This window comes from Drosophila arizonae, chromosome 2 (genome assembly GCF_054131065.1).
Source record: "Drosophila arizonae isolate 15081-1271.41 chromosome 2, UAZ_ARI_1.0, whole genome shotgun sequence".
NCBI classification, from domain to species: Eukaryota; Metazoa; Arthropoda; class Insecta; order Diptera; family Drosophilidae; genus Drosophila; species Drosophila arizonae.
The window spans coordinates 6,977,099-6,997,990 of record NC_142922.1 but is presented as its reverse complement, the minus strand read 5'-3'; the positions used below and the strand labels follow the sequence as shown (position 1 = coordinate 6,997,990).

The following is a 20,892-nucleotide window of genomic DNA, read 5'->3' as shown; positions in this document are numbered from 1 at the left end:
ATTTTTATATTCACAATATAACGTTTGTGTTACATGCGATAGTTTCATCTCTATCTCAATGAAGTTTTGATTCCAGGCTTGTTTGGATTTAACTCAAACTTAAAATGTCACGAAACAGCGTACTGACTGATGAGCAAAGCAAACTAAATGCTCGCCTGGAAGCCCACATGGTCTATATATGTCCAGAATGTGGGAAGGCGTTCCGAACACAAGCTGAATGGCGACAGCATTTGAACACGGTATGTGTTGACCAGCAAAAATGAAAGCATTATTATTATGTTGTGTATTCTCTTAAACAGAAACACGAATATCTCAAGAAGACGTATTCGGATTTTAATTTCATTCAAATCGACGAGAATTTCCACGAATGCCAGCTTTGTTTCAAGTGGGTGGAAAATGCCCACAAAACAATTGCACTGTTGCAGTATCATTACTTTATGCATCTGGATCATCGAGAAACATACCGATGCGTTCACTGTCGCCTGGCTTACACACGGCGACGGGCATTGAACGAACACCTATTGTCTACACATCTGAAGGAGATTGAGAAATACGAGGCTAAGTTAAGGCAATCGAAGCGAAACCAGGATGATAAAAATTCATCAACGAAGCAGCCTCGCAAACGCAATGATTTATTGCAAAAGGCGCTAATGGACATTGATCTGCAGGCTGAAGATCAGGATGCGTCAACATCTTCAGCACTATCTGCAGGTAAAGTCAAACCTAATGACAGTGAACAGGCGTTAGATCGTTGCCTAAATGCCTACGATGACATTGTGCGTAAGGAAAAGCAAAAGGATGAATGCGAAGTAGATTTGGATACACTGTGCCAAGAATTTTTCGAGGAGAGACTAGAGGACACTGTTAGTGCGGTAAAGTCAACTGATGCACATCCACAGCAAAGTAAGGAAGTAGTGATCATTGAAATAGATGCACTTGGCGAAGATGAAGTGGATAAGCTAAAAAAGAAAATAATGAAGCCAGAACCAGATACAGACCCAGAAATAACACCACCGTCCAAACGTCGACGTTTATCACAAACACCCGAACCGGAAGGAGACGTAGATGTCCCTACCAATGGACTTGCCAAACTCATCTCGTATTTGTGTCCAAAGTGTGGCAAGGAAATTGAATCAATGGACGACTGGCGTTCTCACGTCTTTAAAAAACATAACTTTGAGCATTTTATTGAGAATAGCTTTAAGATCAAGGATCGACAAAGTATTTGCCTACAATGTGACGAGGTGATGCCAACTACCAAGCGCTCCTACCTGCAAAAGCATTGTTTTAAGCATTTACCATATCGTTCATATTTGAAGTGCAGCCTTTGTGATCGGACCAAGACAAGCATGTCCAAGATGTACAATCACATACGATACAACCACCAGGACGAGCTGCATCGAAAGAACAAAACCCAATTGCTTATTAAGCCGGAGCCCAAATGGACGATACCGCCACGAGCAGTCCAGAAGCGGGAAAGTCCTGAACCCAATCAGCGCATAAGCGATCCGGATGAGGAACGCGCTTGTAAATATTGTAATAAGACGTTCAAAACACTTTGGCGTTTCGAGCGTCATGCAAAGCTTTGCAAGTCGAATATGGGCCAAAAATCTACAGACGATTTGTCAGTGGATGCATTGCTCAAACATTTGCGAGAGGGACGATTACGCGTCAATACCATATGGAAGAAAATGCAAAGGGAGATCTATTAGTGTTGCGTTGTATTAGTAATAAAACGGGCTGTACACTTCTTACAACAAAGACTACAAAACCATTATTAATAAAAATCTAAATCGGATTGCTATTCCACATGGACATCGATATGATAATAATAATTCTTTATTGTATAATATATGTATTCACAATTCATTTAGCCCAGGACTATTTGCAACTGTGAGTCTTCTTGGGCTCATGTGTTATTCGTCCTCCTCGGGTCTTTTATAGGAAATATCTACCTGATGGTTCCAGGTGAAGATCTGAATTTTCCGATTGTTGGTTTTTTTCTCAGTATTTTCAATCTCGGACAAAAATCTGAGGAACTTTTTCCGCCATTCTTTGGCTTCTTTTTCTATGGCTCTTTGAATTTTGAGATTTCGTTCAACGTTTTCAACTGGTGCCATACCAGGTTTTAGCTTAATTATCTCTATAGCACCATTTGTTGACACAATAGTTCGACTTAGTATTTTTGGCGCCTGATTGTCAAGTTTATTTTGAGCGTCAGCCTGTGGGTTCTGGGTCTGATTGTCAGGCTTACTTTGAGCGCCAACCTCTGGTTTCTGGGTCTGATTGTCAGGCTTATTTTGAGCGTCAACCTGTGGTTTCTGGGTCTGATTGTCTGGCTTACTTTGAGCGTCAACCTGTGGTTTCTGGGTCTGATTGTCAGGCTTATTTTGAGCGTCAACCTGTGGTTTCTGGGTCTGATTGTTAGGAGCTTCAGACTCAACCGTATCTACAGCATCTTTATCAACCACACTACAAAGAGATTTAAAGTGTTGATCTTTGCCTGAAACGCATTGTGCTGCTGGGTGACCAGTTTTGTAAACTGCCTGCCCTTTAATTGGCGCCTCATCATAATTACAGGTGAAAAAGTTTTGAATCCATCCATTCTTGGACTGTTTCAGACAGGCGCAGCCAATTTTTTGCACTTTGTCATGTACGATTTGTAAAAAGTTGTGTGGTGGAATACTGTAACAAATAACATTTCAATATCAATTTCGAATTGCATTTAAACATTTTAAGTCTCTTACTCTTCTTTACTATCATATCTCAGAATGTCTTTCATCGTCGCCAATTTCCACTGTGCAAACCAAGCTTTAATATGTCGTTTGATGAATTGCTTTGGGGTACGGCTTTTACCCTTGACTCCTCCATAAGCCGTGGTCTGTCCAACATTTTTATGTTTGTCCGTATTGCGGCAGGCATCACGGTGATGTGAACATACGCGGACATTCATCTTTGCAATATATGCTAGTTCGGAATCCCACTTGACGGTCGTCATATTGCAAGCGCTGTTAAAACCTTCTACGCTACCGTTCGCCACATAATTGCGAATCTTATTTATGGATTTTATTATGTAAGCCTTATCTTCTTTGCTTAGCTGAATAATTTCAGCATCGGAATTACATTCATCTTTGAAAAGTTTCTGAGATTGTATTATATCGAAGCAAATTGCATGTAAATTATATGATATCTGACATTCAATTATCAGTTACTCACTTGCGGTTTCGTCAAGCACGCTACATGTTGAGCGCCATGGCACAGATCTGGCTTACAATAATTCTTTTTGGCAGCTTGCGCTGTCAAAATTATGCAGCACAAACACGCGATTGCACTGGACAAAGACATTTTTCTATTTGATCTCATTTCGTTGGTATCTGAATCAGTTTTTCTATTTGCAATTTCATGTAATCTATGAAATTTCGATTTTAAGCTTAATTTGTTATTTATTGATTCGTTTCACTATTGTTTACGAGAATGCGTCGGTTCTGTAGAGTTATAAATGCATATGTATTAACATTGCTATTAAATGCTTGATTAACTGAATTTGAATTAGAAGAGGATATCTAATCACAAGTATATAGAAAACTAAAATAACTAAAAATTAGATAAGTTTAAAATTATTACAGATCTTAAACATTTTGAGTATAGGACAAGGGTGTACCCTGTGTGAATTTGTTTTTTTTTTTTTTTTATTAATAAGTAGATTCAAATCGAATCTTTCACATATTAATGTTATAGATTTAAAGCTGTGAAATATAGACTCTTATCTGATTTATTACATACATAAAGACAATATTTCCTATATTTCAATCAACAATATATTATTTTTGTTTATTTGTCTTTGGTCCAAAATATATGTATATCCAATACACCCCTCGTACTCGTATTCAAAAAATGTGAATATTGTTGAAGACTTGGATACCATCAAGTCTGCGAGTAAGTCTGAAATTACAAGTCTCTAGTTTCAATAGCGGAAAAAATGTGTACATTTTCGAATACCAATAAACTTTATTCATACTGTGAATTGGAATAAAACCCTTATGAATAAAAGTGTTGCATAGCATCCTTTCAGTTTATTTGAAAATGTTCAGTTATATATGTATGTATATTGTTTGCAGCAGTTTTAGCAATATAGTATTTTCAGTATTTTTTAGGGTCAGCAAAGTTTTTTGCTTGAAATCGATGCCATCTAGAATCGATGACAACTGTCTATACCTATCGATAGCGGCAAAAAAAAAGTTTGTGGAAAAAATTTTCTTTACTCTTGTAGATGCTAATTGAATAAACTTTATTGTGTGACAATTGTGCAATGGAAACCAGTTTGGATGAAAGCATGGATGCAGATAGAGCTAGTCCAAGTCCGCAAGACTCCCAATTAAAAACTTCTCCAGCTATAAATGGGAAACCTGCTGGCGGCGGTATTGGTAGTCAAGACGGCATAAACGGGGTGGCAATTGCTAATGAAAAAGCAAAAGCCAGTGAAGTGCAATGGTAAGTGTTTAACATTTAGCATCTATTTGGTATTGTCACGTTATAATTGTGTATAATTTTGAATGATTATAGGAGCAAGCCATTCAATGCATTCAGCGGCCGTCCAATGGGTGAGCACACGCAAATGCAGCAGCAACTGCTGCAGCAGCAGCAACAACAACAGCAGCAGCAACAGCAGACAGCTCCGCATATAGCTAACAGTCAATTACCGTCGGGTGTCAATGGGGTGGCCCAGGCCCCAGAAATTTGGGTAGAAACTAAAGCCGACGACGGCCGTTCATATTATTATCATGCGGTAACTCGCGAGACAACTTGGACTCGACCGGAAGGTCCAAATATAAAGATTATGACACAAACTGAGGTCGAGGAGTTGGCCAAACGACAGTCAAATGCCGTTGCCAAACCCGAAAAGAGTCTAGCAGATCATGCTGATATATCAACTGGTGCAGCTGCTGTGCCTAGCCATCCACATTTAACTTCTCAACCACCGCCGCATCTGTTGAACCAGCCACCGCCGAATGCTGCGGCACCGTTGCTTAGCCAGCCTCCTCCGAATGTGAGACAGCAACCGCCACCGATGTTTCAGCAGCCACCTGGGATGCAGCCGCCACCTGGATTTGGTCAGCCATCGCCGTTTTGTATGCCTCCGCCTGCTTATGGTTTCCCCGGTGCTGCACCAGCTGGGCCCTGGGGCGTGCCGCCGTGGCAGCAGCAGCATATGCAGCATGCACCGCCCACAGCGTCGCAGGACAAGCCTGCTAAAAATCTGATCATAAAGCCGGGCGTCATTGACCCGGCAGTAATTGCACGAGCAGCCGAGTGGTCTGAGCATCGTGCGCCTGATGGTCGGCCCTACTATTATCACGCAGCACGCGGCGAAAGTGTGTGGGAGAAACCGCAGGCGCTTCGCGATATGGAAGCGGCTCGCATGGCAGCTCATTCGGGTGCAGCTCCACAGACTCCGGTTGGACCTCCGGCTGGTATGCCGCCTCATTTGCTACCCAACCCGTTAATGCATATGCCACCGGGTGCAGCACCAGGATTTGATCCGCAAATGGCATTTGCCGCCGCTGCAGCAGCCATGAAGGCTAATAGTGAAAATAGCAAAGTTACTCAAGCGGCAGTGCTGGAGAAAGAGGCTAAGAAGGCGGCCGAGGAGAAACGCAAGAAAGACGAAGAGCAAAAAAAGCTCGCCGCTGCGGCTGCTACTGCAAAGCAAACCGACAAATCCCGCCCGGTGACCAGCACTCCCATTGCGGGCACACCATGGTGTGTAGTTTGGACCGGCGACGCGCGTGTCTTCTTCTATAATCCATCGACCCGCACTTCCGTTTGGGATAGACCCGAAGACTTGATGAATCGCGAAGATGTCGACAAGGCAGTAAATGAACGACCCGAGCAATTAAAATCTGCTGAAGAGAAATCAGCTGAAGCCGATAAGAAACCTACCGAGAATATTTCGGCTCTGGAGAAGCTGAGCCAAGGACAACAGCAAACACAGCAACACCAACAGGTACACCGTGTAGAACCGGATGATGATGATGATGATGAGGTCATCAAAATTCGCACCGAATCGGAGTCTAGTGTGGAGGAGGTACCCACAAAACGTGTGCGAACGTGTAAGTATAACGACATATTTTAAACAATGAATAAATAAATATGTAATTAAAATTTGTTTTTTTAATTTGCAGTTACAAAGACCAAAAAAAATGAGGATGCTGTGCTCGAGGCTGAGCAGCGTGCGGCTAAGGAGCGCGCATTGGTGCCGCTGGAGACGCGTGTCACTCAGTTCAAGGAGATGCTGCGCGAAAAGGATGTTTCCGCATTCAGCACCTGGGAGAAAGAGCTGCACAAGATTGTGTTCGATCCACGGTATTTGCTGCTGACATCGAAGGAACGCAAACAGGTATTTGAAAAGTATGTGAAGGATCGGGCCGAGGAGGAGCGCAAGGAGAAACGCAATAAGATGCGACAGAAACGCGACGATTTCCGTAAACTAATGGAGGAATGCAAGCTGCATGGCAAGTAAGTAGTAGCTCGGCAATAAAATCGTATATTTGTTTCAATACTAATAAAAAAACTTTGACTACCTTGTGTAGGTCATCGTTCTCGGAGTTTAGTCAGCGGAATGCCAAGGAGGAACGATATCGTGCAATAGAGAAGGTGCGAGAGCGAGAGAGCTTGTTCAATGAGTACATCGTCGAGGTGCGTCGCCGTGAGAAAGAGGATAAACAGCTGAGGAAAGAGCAGGTATGTGTTGGCGTCGTGTGACTCGCTGTCCACTTACGTATTAATATCCATATATGCATATCTATTCTTATATATGTTATTGACTTACCATATTATTTGTATACAACGTATTTACATAATATTATTGATTTTTGTTAATTAATACAACATGAAACATGATCTGAACGATTGCCCCTGACCGGTTCGGTTGCAATTTCATGTTGCGCATTGTGTGTTCGGTACGATCAAATTTTTAGATAAGAGCTAACAGATTACAGCACAAAAGCACCCACCAAATGCAAACACCAAATTCACACACTGCCGTTGATCCTGTCGTCATCGTTGTCGTCCTCATCTCGTTGTCTTCATGGTGCCAGTTCCAGGCCAAAGTTGATAGCTCAAGTTCACCACGCACACGCTTGCCTAATCTGTCTGTGTGGTGAGTTCAAACTAAAAACAAAAACCAAAAAAATTACAAAAAAAATTTGTTTTTCTGCAAATAAGAAACAAATTTGGAATAAACAAAAACCATACAAAAATATAAAACAGTCACTAAAAATCAAAAGGTATGCAAAAATTGAAAATTACCTGATAATCGTTGGTGTGATTTCCACTTCCCGCCCCGCCCTGCGTCGCACGTGTCGTCTAGGAATGATGTTGTGCCAATGATGATGATGATTATCGATGATCAATGATGGTGATGATGATGATGATGATGTTATTTGGCGTTATTTGTTCATGAAATATGAGATGTTGATGTTGGAAGATCAATGTTTGAGCTAATGGAAGCGGAAGCAGCCACTCATCACTGAACAGCAACAACAACAACAACTACCATTACAGAACGGCGAACAACAACAACAAATCGCGTACAGGTGGCTTCGAGGCTGAGCAAACAGTATGAATAATAACATAATTTAATTAAACCAATATTTCTTTTTGTTTTATCAAAACTTGTAACTGGCAGCGTCCACAACAGGAGAACCAATCCACCCGATCCAAGCCTGTGCAGAGCAACGTAAGGACTAACTATAGAGAACAACCCGTCCTCACTCTCTACCGTTCTCACATTGCTCTCGCAGGCTTCTGGCAGCGGCTCAGCCCGTTGAAAGACTCTGTCTTACACTCAGACACACTTTAATTTATTATAGCTTATGTATTTGGTATGTTTACTTTAGTTTTATGACCTGTTCACTTCGGCACAGCTGAAGCGCCTCTCTTGGCCCGACCACAGTCTTGTGAAGAAATTGCATTGTACTCAAACAAAAAGGTCTTCAATCCTTTTTATTGTTCACTATACAGAAACAAATTATATGCTGGAAAATATTTACATTGTCGAATTGTCTTAACACATACATCAATTTTGTTTATTTTCGTTGCCTTGTTTGATTGGTCCGATTGAGTCTGTTTCCCGACTTGGACCTGCTTGAGCACTGCATTTTTCTAACAGACTTGTGGTGGGAACTTGATTATCTTTTCTTTCAGCTAGGTCTAATACAAAGCTAATCCAAACATTCTTTTTCAGCGAAAGCAAAGCGTGTAACTATGTTTATAAGTTATAAGACTATCTAGTAACTAAGGCAAGTTAAGGTAGCGCCCTAAGTCTTAGAGTTTAAATGAAATTCGCATAAGTTCCAGAAGCATAACTAATTTATTTTTTCAACCGATTTCTTTTCTCTTCCGCATGGCTGTCATGTTAAATTCCATTTTAAATCTTTAGATACGCAAAGACTTTATGGACATGCTGCGGGAGCGTCATGACATTGAACGCCATACGCGCTGGTATGACATCAAGAAGAAGTTTGAATCGGATTCGCGGTATCGGGCAGTGGACTCCATGTACCGAGAGGAGTATTTTGAGGAATACCTGCACATAATGAAGGAGGAGAAGCGCAGGGATCGCGAGCTTCGGGAACAGCGCGATAGGGAGCGCCAACGGGAACGGAAATCAGACCGTCGGGACAAGGATAAGGACAAAGACAAGAGTAGAAAAGACAGTCGCAGGGACCGCAGCCGTTCAAAGGACCGTGATCGCAAATCATCACGAGACAGGGACGAAAAAGGCAAAGACCGCAAGACGCAGGATACTCCGGTAATATACATTTAATAACATTAAATTTGCAAAAATGATATAAAACTTATTTTTAGGAGGAGGGTGAGCATGATTCGGAGCAGGAGGAGCGTGCCGGCAGCGAGGATAGCGAATTGGCACGTCAGCGTGAAACCGAAGCAGAGCAGAAACTAAAGGAGCGGGAACGTAAGTTGCGAGCGGAGCAGAGCATCAGGGAGCGCGAAAAGGAGGTACATCGCACACTAGCCGGGCATCTGCGCGATCGTGATAAGGAGAGGGAGCATCATAAGCGTGACGAGTGCATTGGCCACTTCACGGCACTCTTAACTGATCTGGTGCGCACACCCGATTTCACCTGGAAAGAAGTGAAGCGTCAGCTACGTAAAGATCATCGCTGGGAATTAATTGAGACACTTGATCGTGATGATCGTGAACGGTGAGCCTCCTTGGAACAAGTTATTATATTAGTATATTTTATTTCAATTATTGTCTATCACGCAGAATCTTCAACGAGCATATTGACAATCTGATGAAAAAGAAACGCGAAAAATTCCGCGAAATGCTTGATGAGATTAGCTCACTTCAATTGACTAGCACATGGAAAGAAATTAAGAAGCAAATCAAGGACGATCCGCGCTATCTGAAATATAGTTCAGATAAAGGTGAGCGCGAGTTTCGTGATTATATTAAGGATAAAACCATGCAGGCCAAGACAGCCTTCCGCGAGCTATTGCAGGAGTGTAAATTTATTACACACAAGAGCAGCGATCTCATCAAGGAGAATCCCAATCACCTCAAAGAAATCCAGGACATTCTCAAAAACGATAAGCGGTAAGCTTTTGACTGGTTCATATTTAATCAATTAATTGATCACAATAACCATTCATTTAGCTACTTGGTGTTGGATCATTTGGAAGAAGAGCGCAGTAGTATTCTTGCAGCTTTCTTGGAGGAAATGAACAAACGTGGACCTCCACCGCCACCAACAGCTTCAGAGTCCACACGTCGGAATAAGTAATGCCACGAACATACTATTCATTATAAAGAACTCAAACCCCATTTATGTTAAGCAGTGAAATAATGTAGCACCTAAACCCATATTTTAAACCTTTTAAGTGCATGCAAGATTGTACTTTATAATAAATGCAAACTGAAAACAACTCAAATTGTAAATTTTATACTCATATCTATGTATATATATTTGTTTTATTGATCATATGTTATATTAGAATTGAGGTTCTCATTTACATATATATATATATATATATATTAGATTTCCTTTTTCAATTTCATAATTCTATTTATATATATATATATATATATATATATGTATGAATGTACTTGTTTTCCAATTCATCGCTACCATTATTGTATTATACAGATTCGTTCTGCATTTTTGTATTAGTTTTCTAGGTACTACAAAATACAATAATCTCTATATATCATAATTCATATTCGTTTTCAACGTCGTCGCCATGTTATTTGGCGTTCAATTTTAAACATAGAGTTCAATTTAATGTCAATACACACACACACATTTATATTAATATAGATGTATGTGTGCCTATTAGGAACTAATAGCGGAAATAATGCGCTTCGTAAGAGCTTTACAAAATGTTATCCACATAGACTGAATGTGATTATTGGTGTTATTGAGCTGTTAACGAAGATTTCAACCAACTTATCCGCATAGTTATGTATATATCATACCTAACAGATCTTTTCAAAACATGCATTCGACCTTGAACTAGATGAATTTTATGTAGGCGAAATTATTTCGTTAGAATCTGAATAAATAAATAAATCAGGCCGATGCAGCACATATTGCGCTTTAAATGAATTTTGCTTTCTTATTTTCAAGTGCTAATTAAATAGAATGAAAATATGAATATAAATTAACGTTGTCAAATAAAATAGAAAATAACGGATGTCGATTAATATGATTCTATAGAGCGTATGCAGTAAACCAGATATTAAAAATCCTGATATTACAAAATCAATAATTCAACTCAAATCAAATTTTGGTTCTTGCATCAGGACGAAGTTACAATATTTCAGTGCCTATCGTTGATTAGTTTCGGAACTTAATTAGCAAGTATAACATTTTTGTTGCTGAACTACAGTTGTGGTTGGTAATTAAGTTGTCTGTCCTACGCTACGTGCTATGTTAATCTACTATAGTAATTACTAGTATTTATCTTACTAATTGCTGTTTGCTCTTATGTATGTATTGTTGTTTTGTTTCATTTTGTTTTCTATTTTATTTATTGGTTAGGCACAAAGTAACTGTTTTTTCTCATGGTTACACGCTATTTAATTGCTAGTTATATTTAGTTGCTATACCCAATTTTTTGAACAGTTGAGAGGGTTTCTCTCAAATTTGTTGGATCGTTTATTATTTTCTAAGTCTATCATAATTCAATAAATTGCTACAATCTGTTATCATGATAAACCATGTTGCAGTGTTGTCATGTATTTGAAAAATATAGGCTCTTCTAATATCATGGAAAACTACTTTACAATTACAAATTGCCATTCGGATTTACAATTTCATATTTATAGAGACCTGGTACAAAAACGAAGGTTATTGCTGTGGGTGAGCGAGGGACAAAGCATGGTAAGATCTTTGGTAACAACATAGACAAATCCTTTCTAAAAATGAAAACGTATAAACAATATATAAAAACAAATCATCAGTATAAGTGGAAAACATAAAACAATACATGCCTGAAAATAAAAATATGCTTCAAGCGCATATGTATAAAAAATATATATTTAGGTTTTTATTAAATAAAGCAGTTTACGAAAACTAATTGAAACTTTGACTGAATGCAGCTAAAATTTTTAAACGAAACAGTTAAATAATACTCTTAAGTGTTTAAAGTTAGTGTTACAGCGTTTTGCGCAAGAATTTCGTAAGTGTGTTTGCTTTTACTCAGTTGTTTCTTATAGAAAATTATTGAAAAACTAATATAGAATTCATAATGATTTTCTTCTTCTTTTATACAATTGTTATAATAAAGTATTACAATATTATTTGTTTTATATGATTTTTAAATGCAAATGCCAATTAATTATAAAATATAATTTTATATAATTTGTTGAATGAATTTTTGTCCAATTATTAACATATAAATTCTAGGGCATTTAAAATGCCCGATAATTTGGTATAACAAATCATTAGCAAAACTTATTCTTCATTGGAAAATCATCGAAATTTGCAGAAAATTGTTCGTTAAATTCAGCAGTAGACTGGAAACCCAAAGTGTTGTCGCGTGAATTCAACTACCCATACTTGGCTACACGTGTGCTGTAATTACTCATTGATTTTTTGTTTGTTACGAGTAGTTAATAATATGTATAATAAGTATATATGTGTTTGTATATAAATACGTTTATATAAATAATCATAATAATCATAAACACTTATAATTTATCATCTGTTCATCATACGCATGAATTGTTGCTATTGTTGTTGTTCTCGCTGCTGCTGTTGCTTGTTGTAACAGTAATTCATTAGTAATGGTTAAATAAGTTGCTGTTTTTTGGTTGTCAATCAGTTGCCCTTGGTCGCTTCTTTGGCGGCCATGATCAGAGGCGTCAAACTGGCCAATGGACGTGCCAATTTTAGGAAGGGATGCTGTAAATTGAAATTGATTTAGTATTTCCACTATACATATCCCATTGATCAGTCAGGTAGTCAAACCTTTAGCAGATCCATGGCGCTGGCGCGCCGCTCCACTTCCACTTCTAGACACTGATCTAGAAAATCTTGAAATGCAGCCGTTAGTTTGTCTTTTTCCTTAATCTCCGGCTTGCCATTTGTGGCAATGAGGTACAAGGCTTTTAGGGGATTCTCGTTCAGATACGGTGGCTCACCCTCGACCATTTCAATAGCCATGATGCCTAGCGACCATAGATCGACCTGCAATATTGAGCATATATTACTGCATTTCATTTGCTATTAAACCGTTGTGCTACACAATACCTTTGGTCCGTACTGCTTGCGTGTAACCACTTCGGGGGCCATCCAATAGGGTGTGCCAACCATAGTTGTGCGTTTAGATTGTTCCGGCGAGATTTGCGCACAGAAACCGAAATCAGTCAGCTTGACGGAGCCATCCAGGCCAAGCAGTATGTTATCACTTTTAATATCGCGATGAATTACCTGATTGGCGTGCAGAAACTCAAGCGCCTGCAACACCTCACGGCAAACGGCCGCAATTTGACCCTCATCCATGCAGGTCTCGGTAACAACGTCGGTGAGGGAGCCGCCAGGCAAATACTCCATAACCACCCAGAGCTCCTCCGATACCAGATAACTATCCAAGTAGTTGACAACATTCGGATGTTTGTTCTCTCGCATTACTAAAATCTCATTGATGATCAGCTCCTTCTTGGGCTGCTGCGACAAATTCATCTGTTTGATGGCCACCTCCATGCCCGTTGAGGACTCAATGGCCGTGTACACCGTGCCCGATGCACCTTGGCCAATTTTCTCCATTTTGGTGTACTTGCGATTGGGATCGCCCACAGAGACAATGGTGCGCAGCTTTTCAAGTATTTCTTCGTCAGACATTTTCTTCTTCTTGGCGTTAGCGGCTCTCGTCGTAGTCGTCGTCGTCGTGGTGGCAGCCGCTGCCTGCTGCGGCACCGCAATTTGAGTGCCCGCGGCAGGCGTAGCTGCCAAAGACGAAGCATTCAAATTGTTGGCCGTCGGATCGTGGTACAGGTCTGTGGCAGGTGTTGCAGGTGTTACCATCGTAATAGTTGGTATGGTCGTGGTGACAGCGCCAGAATTGCGGGTGGAAGACGTTGGTGTCGGACAATGTATTGAGGGCAAGGCGTTGGCGGTAAGCGGCGGCGTCGCATCATCATGAAACGAGGGGAGTGATGAAAAGGAGGAAGCAGAAGAGTGGTGATTAGTCGTTGTTGCTGTAGCTGTAGCTTCGGTTGTTAGTGCTGCTGCTGTTGCAGCCGCAATACACTCAATAAGCTGCTGCTCCTCTCTGCTAGCAGCTGCATTTATTGTGGTAGTGGGAGGACAATTAGTAGCGTTTGCCGAAACAGACAAAATTTGAGCATTAGCAACTGTTGTTGTTGCTGCTGATGCCTCAATGCCTTCTGTATCTGTTGTTGTTGTTGTTGCTGCTGTTGCTATGGCTGTTGTTGTTGCTGTAGCTGTAGCTTCTGCTGCTACTGTTGGCGCTGTGGAGCTGCTCGCTGCCGTCGCAGTTGCAATTGTTGCTGATGTTGCAGTTGTTTGGTTGTTTGGTTGTTAAGCAGCAATTCAAAGCAGAGTCAAAACAGAACAGAACAGAACAGAACACAGAAGAGGCGATACAAAATGACAATAACATTAGCATTAAACAGTACACATTACGCATCAATGCATTGAATACTTCAAATAAAACAACAACATGAGAACTGAAACCATCTTCGAACTGCCCCGAAGCAGCTTGTTACCCTTGCAGTAAATCATCAGCTGCACATTAGAGCATTTGAAACTCAATGGAACATAAAATAAATGCCTAGGATTTAACAGCTGTCAGCCGAGATTTGTACGCTAGCTTTTATCATATTTTGCTATCGATATGGAGATGTTATACAACATTTGGATATTTCGGACAGTTTTTAAGTACGAATGAAGCCAAAATAAATGTGGTACGCTTTAGAAATTGTTTATAAGCTACCGTGTTAGACGGGTTAGTAACGAATTTGTAGACACTGCAAGGGCTTGATAAACTTTGAATTTAACAGCCAGCTAAGGATTCCGCTTGTCGAGCTACTCACTTGCATTGTTCTTGTTCTTGTCCAGCGTCGTTGTGGCATTGTTAAGCATGAGGGGCGATGCAGCCACCGTGGCCGTAGTTGCTTTGTGGTTTTGTAGTGGCGTTGTGGGTGTCGTTGCTGGTGCCGCTGGCAACGGCGCCGGCTGCAGTTCCTCAATAGGTCGCGTATAGATTGACTTCGTGCGCTCCGGCCGAGAAGCCACAGGCGGTGGTGGTGGTTGCTGCGGCGCGACACCCATATCAACGTACATATCGTTCTCATTGGCAGATGAATGTTGCGAAGTGGATGTAGAGGCTGTGTGCCCAGTAAAGTTGTACGAATGCGATTGACTTAGGCCAATGTGATGCTGATGCTGGTGTAGCTGCTGGTGTTGTTGCTGGTACTGCTGCTGATGGTTCTGCAATTGTTGCTGCTGCAGCAAGTGCTGCTGTTGCTGTTGGTATTGATTGCTTAGCAATTGACCCGCTGCAGATACGTTGTTGGCATTGGGACCCAGTGTCATGCTACCCAGCTGTACGCCAATTAAATTGCCGCCACTGTTCGAGCCATGCAGCTCCGAGTCTGTTGGCGTGCTGCTGGGACTACTGCTGCTTACGCGGCTCAGCGAAGATCCTAAATTCAGTGGATAAAGGGAAAATAATTGTCATTAGAAAATTGTACACTCTTTAAGCCTCTATAAACACTTGCCTGAATGCGTTGTTAGAGCATTTGTCATGTACTTTGAACTTGGCCTCTGTTTGGTTGTGTTGTCGAACCATTTGAGCACATCGAGCACTGCTTGCGGATTCTTTTTCTGCTCCTGTTTGCTGATGTTGGAGTTCATCAGAAGTCGCGCCCATGCCTCCGGCATACCCTGTAATATGTAGAAACTTCAATTAGTTTATATATTCCATAAGAATAATAAAAAAGGGCCCAGCTAGGATGGGCACATTCACACATAAAGAGAGAAAGAGAGAGAGCAGCAGGGGAAAGCTGGATTATATATATATATATATATTTGTCCAATGAAGTCTGGGATTAATAGGAAGCCGGCGACTAATATATTAATATATTAAATATTTATACTACAATAATTAAGCTCAGCCATCGGTAAAAGTTTAGTGTGGTACTTGGATTTGGTGTAGTGTAGAGTAGAGAACACGTTTACAGTAAGAATCGTAATAAAATGAGAACTATGGAAGAGCCGATCTCAAAACAAACATATGGGGAGACACAAACAACAGATGATTGGAATTTCGCTAAAAAAACTGATGAAGGCAAGTTCCGTTGCCTGAACGATATATTTACTTACTTTCATTGGCAGCTTGAAATAATAATGAATAATTCAAAATTGGTATAGAGCATATCTCACAAAAGAGAGAAACATAATGTGTACTATTGAGTATTTAAAAAGGGTTAACAGCAAAATTAATGCACAAAATCATACGCATCTGAATGATTGAAACTGTTTCTCTGGATAACGAGGCAAGGTCGATAGTAAAGCAATGCTGTTCGAAATGATTCTTTTATTTCTTTTTAATAAAGCTTGAACAGTAATGCTTCTAATGATTATTGATTGAGAATTTAGAAATCGCAAGGAATTCACAAAACGATCATGAGAAAAGAGCCTCACAAGAGTGAAAAACTCCTTTGAAACATTATACACACTCATAGAGAATCGAATAGATTAATATAAATTGAGTACTCATACGCTAATAGTCTCGTCCTAAAAGGTGAAAACAGTAAGTAGATAGTCATAATTAATAAACCTCTATGTGCACTATTCAGACGAATAAGCCAAATTTGAGGTAACTTTCAATCGTCTTGGTTGATTTCAATTTATTTTATTTCCATTGATATTTATATGATGGGTTTCAGTGTGTGTTTAAAAATATTTGTGTTCATATGGAACTGGCAAAACACAAAAGTTATTGGCAATTGATTGGATCGCATCGCTTTGGCTAGAAAACAAAATAATTGCGAAGCCAAAATGCAAGCCATAAGAAAGTATTTTAATACTTAAACAAAATAATCGCGAAGCTGTAGAAGGCCTTACCGTAAATTCGCCGGTGACTGCATCGAAGCCCACGTGGACTGTGTGCTCGAAGTTAGTGGGATACGAGATATTTGGTTTGGAATCCATGTGCGACGGCTTGGAGCCTTTTATCTTGTTTTTCAGTGTCTTCTTTTTGCGGTCCGCATCGTCGGGCTCTTTAAGTGAAAGCAAAGAATAATATATTGTTGACCGCACCAATGGCATCCACATTCTGAACTAACTTACCTTTTGGCAATGGCCGCATATCAACTGGAGGCGCATCGCCGACGCCACCAATGCCGCCAGTTCCACTGCCGGGAATGGGAACACGTTCGATGCCAACGCCGCCGCCACGATTACTGGTTAGACGGACTGGCGGCGCCGGTGGTTTATCCTCTTCGCTAGACATCTGTTCTGCTCGTTCTGCCCGCTAACAAACAAACACCTGGGTTCCGTTTCAAGCTATAGCAAAACAGCTGCAACAAAATAATAGTAACATTAATATTAATTATAATCGATAGGCAATGCTTAAATGCAATCGTTGGTAGCAGCAAATACTCTTCAGTCATTGGAGCATGCGTCAGAGCAAGGGCAGGGACAAGGCCTTTATCTACAACAATTCTTATCTAACTTGACTTTTTACTGCTTCTTTAGTTCTTGGTTTATATATTTTTTTGTGCTTATACTATACATATGTATGTATGTATGTATATATCTACTTTATTTTTGCAGTCGCGTCATACAACTTTGGCTTTACCATAAAAAAAACACACGGCAAAAATCTAGCTAAATATGTGTATAAAATATCATATAAATACATATGCATACGTATATAAGAATATTTATATATGTATGTTTGTAAGATTATATAGATGACGACTTGTTTCAGTAAATTCCGCTTATTTCTATTCAATTTTTGTTTGTCTTCTTTTTATGATTATCTGCAAAATCACTTTAAAAATTGTGTGTTCTTAATTAAAAAAAACTTTTTTTCTTTTCATTTTGGCACACAAAAAAAAATTGTTTTTGTTTTTAAAGCGGTTAGAGCACCCACACAATTTGTATATATTTATATATACATATACATATAGATGTATATTATATATTTGCTGCAACAACAACTACAACAACAATTAATATCAATATGGGCCAACATACGAACTGACTCTGGCAGTTGCGCGGCTCGGACTCACTTTGAGTGTCACTGCCACTGCCCGGCAGCAGTGCCAGCAGCAGCAGCAGCAGCAGCAGCAGCGGCGGCAGCAACAGCAGAAAACTACAACTACAATTCTGAAACATAGAGTTTATGTGTGTGTGTGGGTGAGAGACAGAGAGAGAGAGAGAGAGCGCCAAAGATCGTGGGCGCCAGCATGGGAGAAACATTGGACACGAGCTTGCACTCAAAATTTGCGATAACAAGAGTCACAGCTGTTATCGATTAGCACGTTAATAAAACAACAGCTGAATTTTAAATATTTAAGAGAGGTTAATAAATAAATAATTAGCAAAGCAAACTAGCAACAAAACATATACCACAGAGCGTATAAGCTCTCTATCTTTATCTCTCGCTCTCGCTCTCACTCTCACTCTCATTTTATTTTTCTTCTATTTCCATGTCTGTGCGTTTTGCCGGTGGCGTTGACTGCGCTGCTTTTATGATTCATTTATCAACGTCAAGCGTCAAAAGTCAATGCAGGCAGCAGCAACAGCAAATACTACAATAACAACCATGCATTATGTGGCACTGGGTGTGAAAATTATAAGCAAACATTTTTCTTTTTTTTGTTTTTGTTGCTTTTTTTGGTTTTTGTTATATGTCTATTTGTATGTTTGTTGGCTGTCTGCCCAATATCAAGTGCTCACTGATGACGAACATAGACGATAGGTAAAAATTGGTTTTCGTTTCTTCCCCACAGTTTCGGCTACTCCAAACGCCTCTTGAGTGCAGTGAGTGGGCGCCAAGAACTGGGTTAACTTTTATGTGTTGTTCTTGTGCTTCGAGCTTTAATGCCCTCTCTTGAATGGGGAACGAGGGTGTATGAATGAATATACACATATCCGATACGGCTATACGTTAGACAATAGGCAAATGTCATCAACTTTGCACTTAAGATTGCACATAAGGTATCTTCAGACGGGTTTTTTCGAAAGTTAGGTGTGTTTCTTAGTTAGTTGAAGTTCAAGTAAAATCAATAAGTTATATTTATATGTACATAAACATATAGACCTATCCATATATGAACGAGGCCTTGTATGTGGCTGGCGATGGGTTTTTGCTGCGTTGCAGCTAATGCAAATTATACCCTAATGAGCGGCAGCGCCACAGGAAACTCGGCAACACTTGCGGCATTCAGATTAGTGTTTAGAATGGCAGACGACCCATTCTCCCTGCGCCTGGTCAAGTGGCCCAAACACAGACATACATACTTAGGTGCATGTTGCAATAAAAAGAAGAAATAACAGCAACGGCAACAGCAACAGCAAAAGCAACTGCAAGTGCATTGAGTACCATGCCACCAAGTGCTGAGAGAAGCCACAAGCACAAACACACACGCATACATACACACATATATGTACATATATATATAGGCGCGTATGGCAACAGCAAAGACGACTACGTAAGTGATGCACAGTGGAGCAAGCGAACAGAACTTTAATTAAGCTATTATTGGCTATATTGCGAGGGATGGCTGGAGTTTTTGGTGCTGTTTTATTAATGAAATAAAAATTGCATTAATTATAATATTTATATAGGTAATGCAATTTTAACTTAATAATACTATATATTGTATCTGAATCATAAATTATTAAAAAAACTAAATAGAATTTAAAATTGTAATAATGAACATTAATTTGTGTTCGGTTGATAACAAGTCGGAAGCACTATGCGTTGTCTATTTTGGTTTGTTCGCTACCGGACGGAAATGTGTCTTCTACTATTTCCATTTGTGTCCCCTTCCATTCAGTCGGCAGTTGGCGGTTTGTTTTCCGTTTTACCTTTTACATGGCCGGGCTAAGCAAATATATTTATGGGCATATGCCGTTAACGCAGAGGCCGCTAACCGTTTAATGCTAAATTGACTGCAAAGTGTGGCCAGTCTAGTAATATAATTATTACATACAAATACCTTTCTACATAGAAATATACATACATATGTACGTATGTGTGCATTGTATGTATGTTTCAATGTTTGAATGCATGCATGTAAATGTCGTTTTATTTGCTGCGCTTTAGCACGTTTTGCTTGTTCTCGTTGTTATTTTAGTTGTTTGCATTGCTGGCGCTTCACACAACACGTGCATCAGGGGTGGGGGGTTGTTGGGGAAGATGGAGATGGTGTTAGCGGCACCCTGTATATAGGCTTGTTGACATTTTTTTTTAGAGGTGCATACATTATGAATGCAGTTTATTTTTACACCAAAATAGAAATGGAACAGCAGGAGCGACTGCAGTTAATCGCATATAATCCAAACCAAAAAAAAAAAAAAACATTGGCAGCTTTCCTGACACACACGCACATATACAAAGGCAATTGTAATGTTGGAAAAATCAATCCACATGTGTGCATGTGTTTGTGTGTGTGTGTGAGCGCCTGTTTAGGTGTTGCCAAACAGCTGCATGTTGTTCGCTGCTCGGCACATATTGGAATTTGATGCAACGCTTGCAGTTTTAATGAATGAAACTTAAAGCAATAACAAAAACTCACAGGTATGTGTATTACAACACCCTGTATGCGACGTCGCGACGTCAACTTCCAAACGTGCAGCGCTTGGAGCCTCTATTTGTAATTGTACGCAGGTACCTCCTTATATATATGTATATATATTTTTCTTTTTGTGTGTCTTCAAGCTCACTTCAACACTTCATTGCACATTTGCTGGGCGTTTATATAGCAGGTCGCGACGCGTCTTTTCCCGTTTTCACTTATAGTTGTAGTTTCTTGATTTAAATGGCCGACTGCAAAGAATACCGCAGCGGCTGCAGGCGATGCAAAACCAGACCGAACAATTCAATATGCACTCGCAGTGATTTATGACCGTGTATATGTTTAACTTGAATGCGCGCGACTTTCACGCTTATTTGTAATATAAAAGCTTACATTTTATTTTAAAAACGTTTCTTGTAATAAATACAAAAAACATGACACATGTAAATAGTGTGACCGGAACAAGTTGGCGACAAAATACCCCATAAAAATACGCTTTTATAACATACAAGAGCAACCCTTAATATACTTTATATTGCTAACAACAAAAAATAAGACATTTGAGAACAGCTGATACTTGTTTTAAT

At 39.9% G+C, this 20,892-nt stretch overlaps 4 protein-coding genes across 9 annotated transcripts; 2 read left to right on the top strand and 2 right to left on the bottom strand.

Annotated features, from left to right (window-relative positions):
* The first annotated feature begins 36 nt into the window (after nt 1–36).
* On the top strand, nt 37–1,815 carry LOC108621867 (uncharacterized). Its single transcript, XM_018019440.2, has 2 exons — nt 37–239; nt 300–1,815. Exons 1-2 carry the CDS (start codon nt 105–107, stop codon nt 1,710–1,712), a joined length of 1,548 nt encoding a protein of 515 aa, XP_017874929.1. The 5' UTR covers nt 37–104; the 3' UTR covers nt 1,713–1,815.
* Nucleotides 1,816–1,823: 8 nt separating this feature from the next.
* On the bottom strand, nt 1,824–3,378 carry LOC108621868 (venom allergen-1). Its single transcript, XM_018019441.2, has 3 exons — nt 3,217–3,378; nt 2,748–3,142; nt 1,824–2,685 (listed from the first exon to the last, which is right to left on the bottom strand). Exons 1-3 carry the CDS (start codon nt 3,361–3,363, stop codon nt 1,917–1,919), a joined length of 1,311 nt encoding a protein of 436 aa, XP_017874930.2. The 5' UTR covers nt 3,364–3,378; the 3' UTR covers nt 1,824–1,916.
* Nucleotides 3,379–4,195: 817 nt separating this feature from the next.
* On the top strand, nt 4,196–9,951 carry LOC108608824 (transcription elongation regulator 1). Its single transcript, XM_018000402.2, has 8 exons — nt 4,196–4,491; nt 4,564–6,110; nt 6,183–6,516; nt 6,591–6,741; nt 8,441–8,812; nt 8,869–9,227; nt 9,293–9,622; nt 9,683–9,951. The coding sequence occupies exons 1-8, from the start codon at nt 4,310–4,312 to the stop codon at nt 9,807–9,809; spliced, it is 3,402 nt and encodes a 1,133-aa protein (XP_017855891.1). The 5' UTR covers nt 4,196–4,309; the 3' UTR covers nt 9,810–9,951.
* Nucleotides 9,952–11,546: 1,595 nt separating this feature from the next.
* On the bottom strand, nt 11,547–20,836 carry Pak (serine/threonine-protein kinase PAK 3-like protein). Of its 6 annotated transcripts, none has more exons than XM_018019419.2 (8): nt 20,699–20,836; nt 16,845–17,074; nt 16,620–16,774; nt 15,272–15,437; nt 14,585–15,196; nt 12,780–14,038; nt 12,498–12,716; nt 11,547–12,431 (listed from the first exon to the last, which is right to left on the bottom strand). In XM_018019419.2, the coding sequence occupies exons 2-8, from the start codon at nt 17,005–17,007 to the stop codon at nt 12,348–12,350; spliced, it is 2,658 nt and encodes an 885-aa protein (XP_017874908.1). In that variant the 5' UTR covers nt 17,008–17,074; nt 20,699–20,836; the 3' UTR covers nt 11,547–12,347. The 6 variants fall into 6 exon arrangements, with proteins under 6 accessions (XP_017874908.1, XP_017874907.1, XP_089318553.1 ...); XM_018019418.2 differs by having other exon boundaries at nt 20,306–20,764; XM_089462427.1 differs by having other exon boundaries at nt 20,454–20,764.
* Nucleotides 20,837–20,892: the final 56 nt, after the last annotated feature.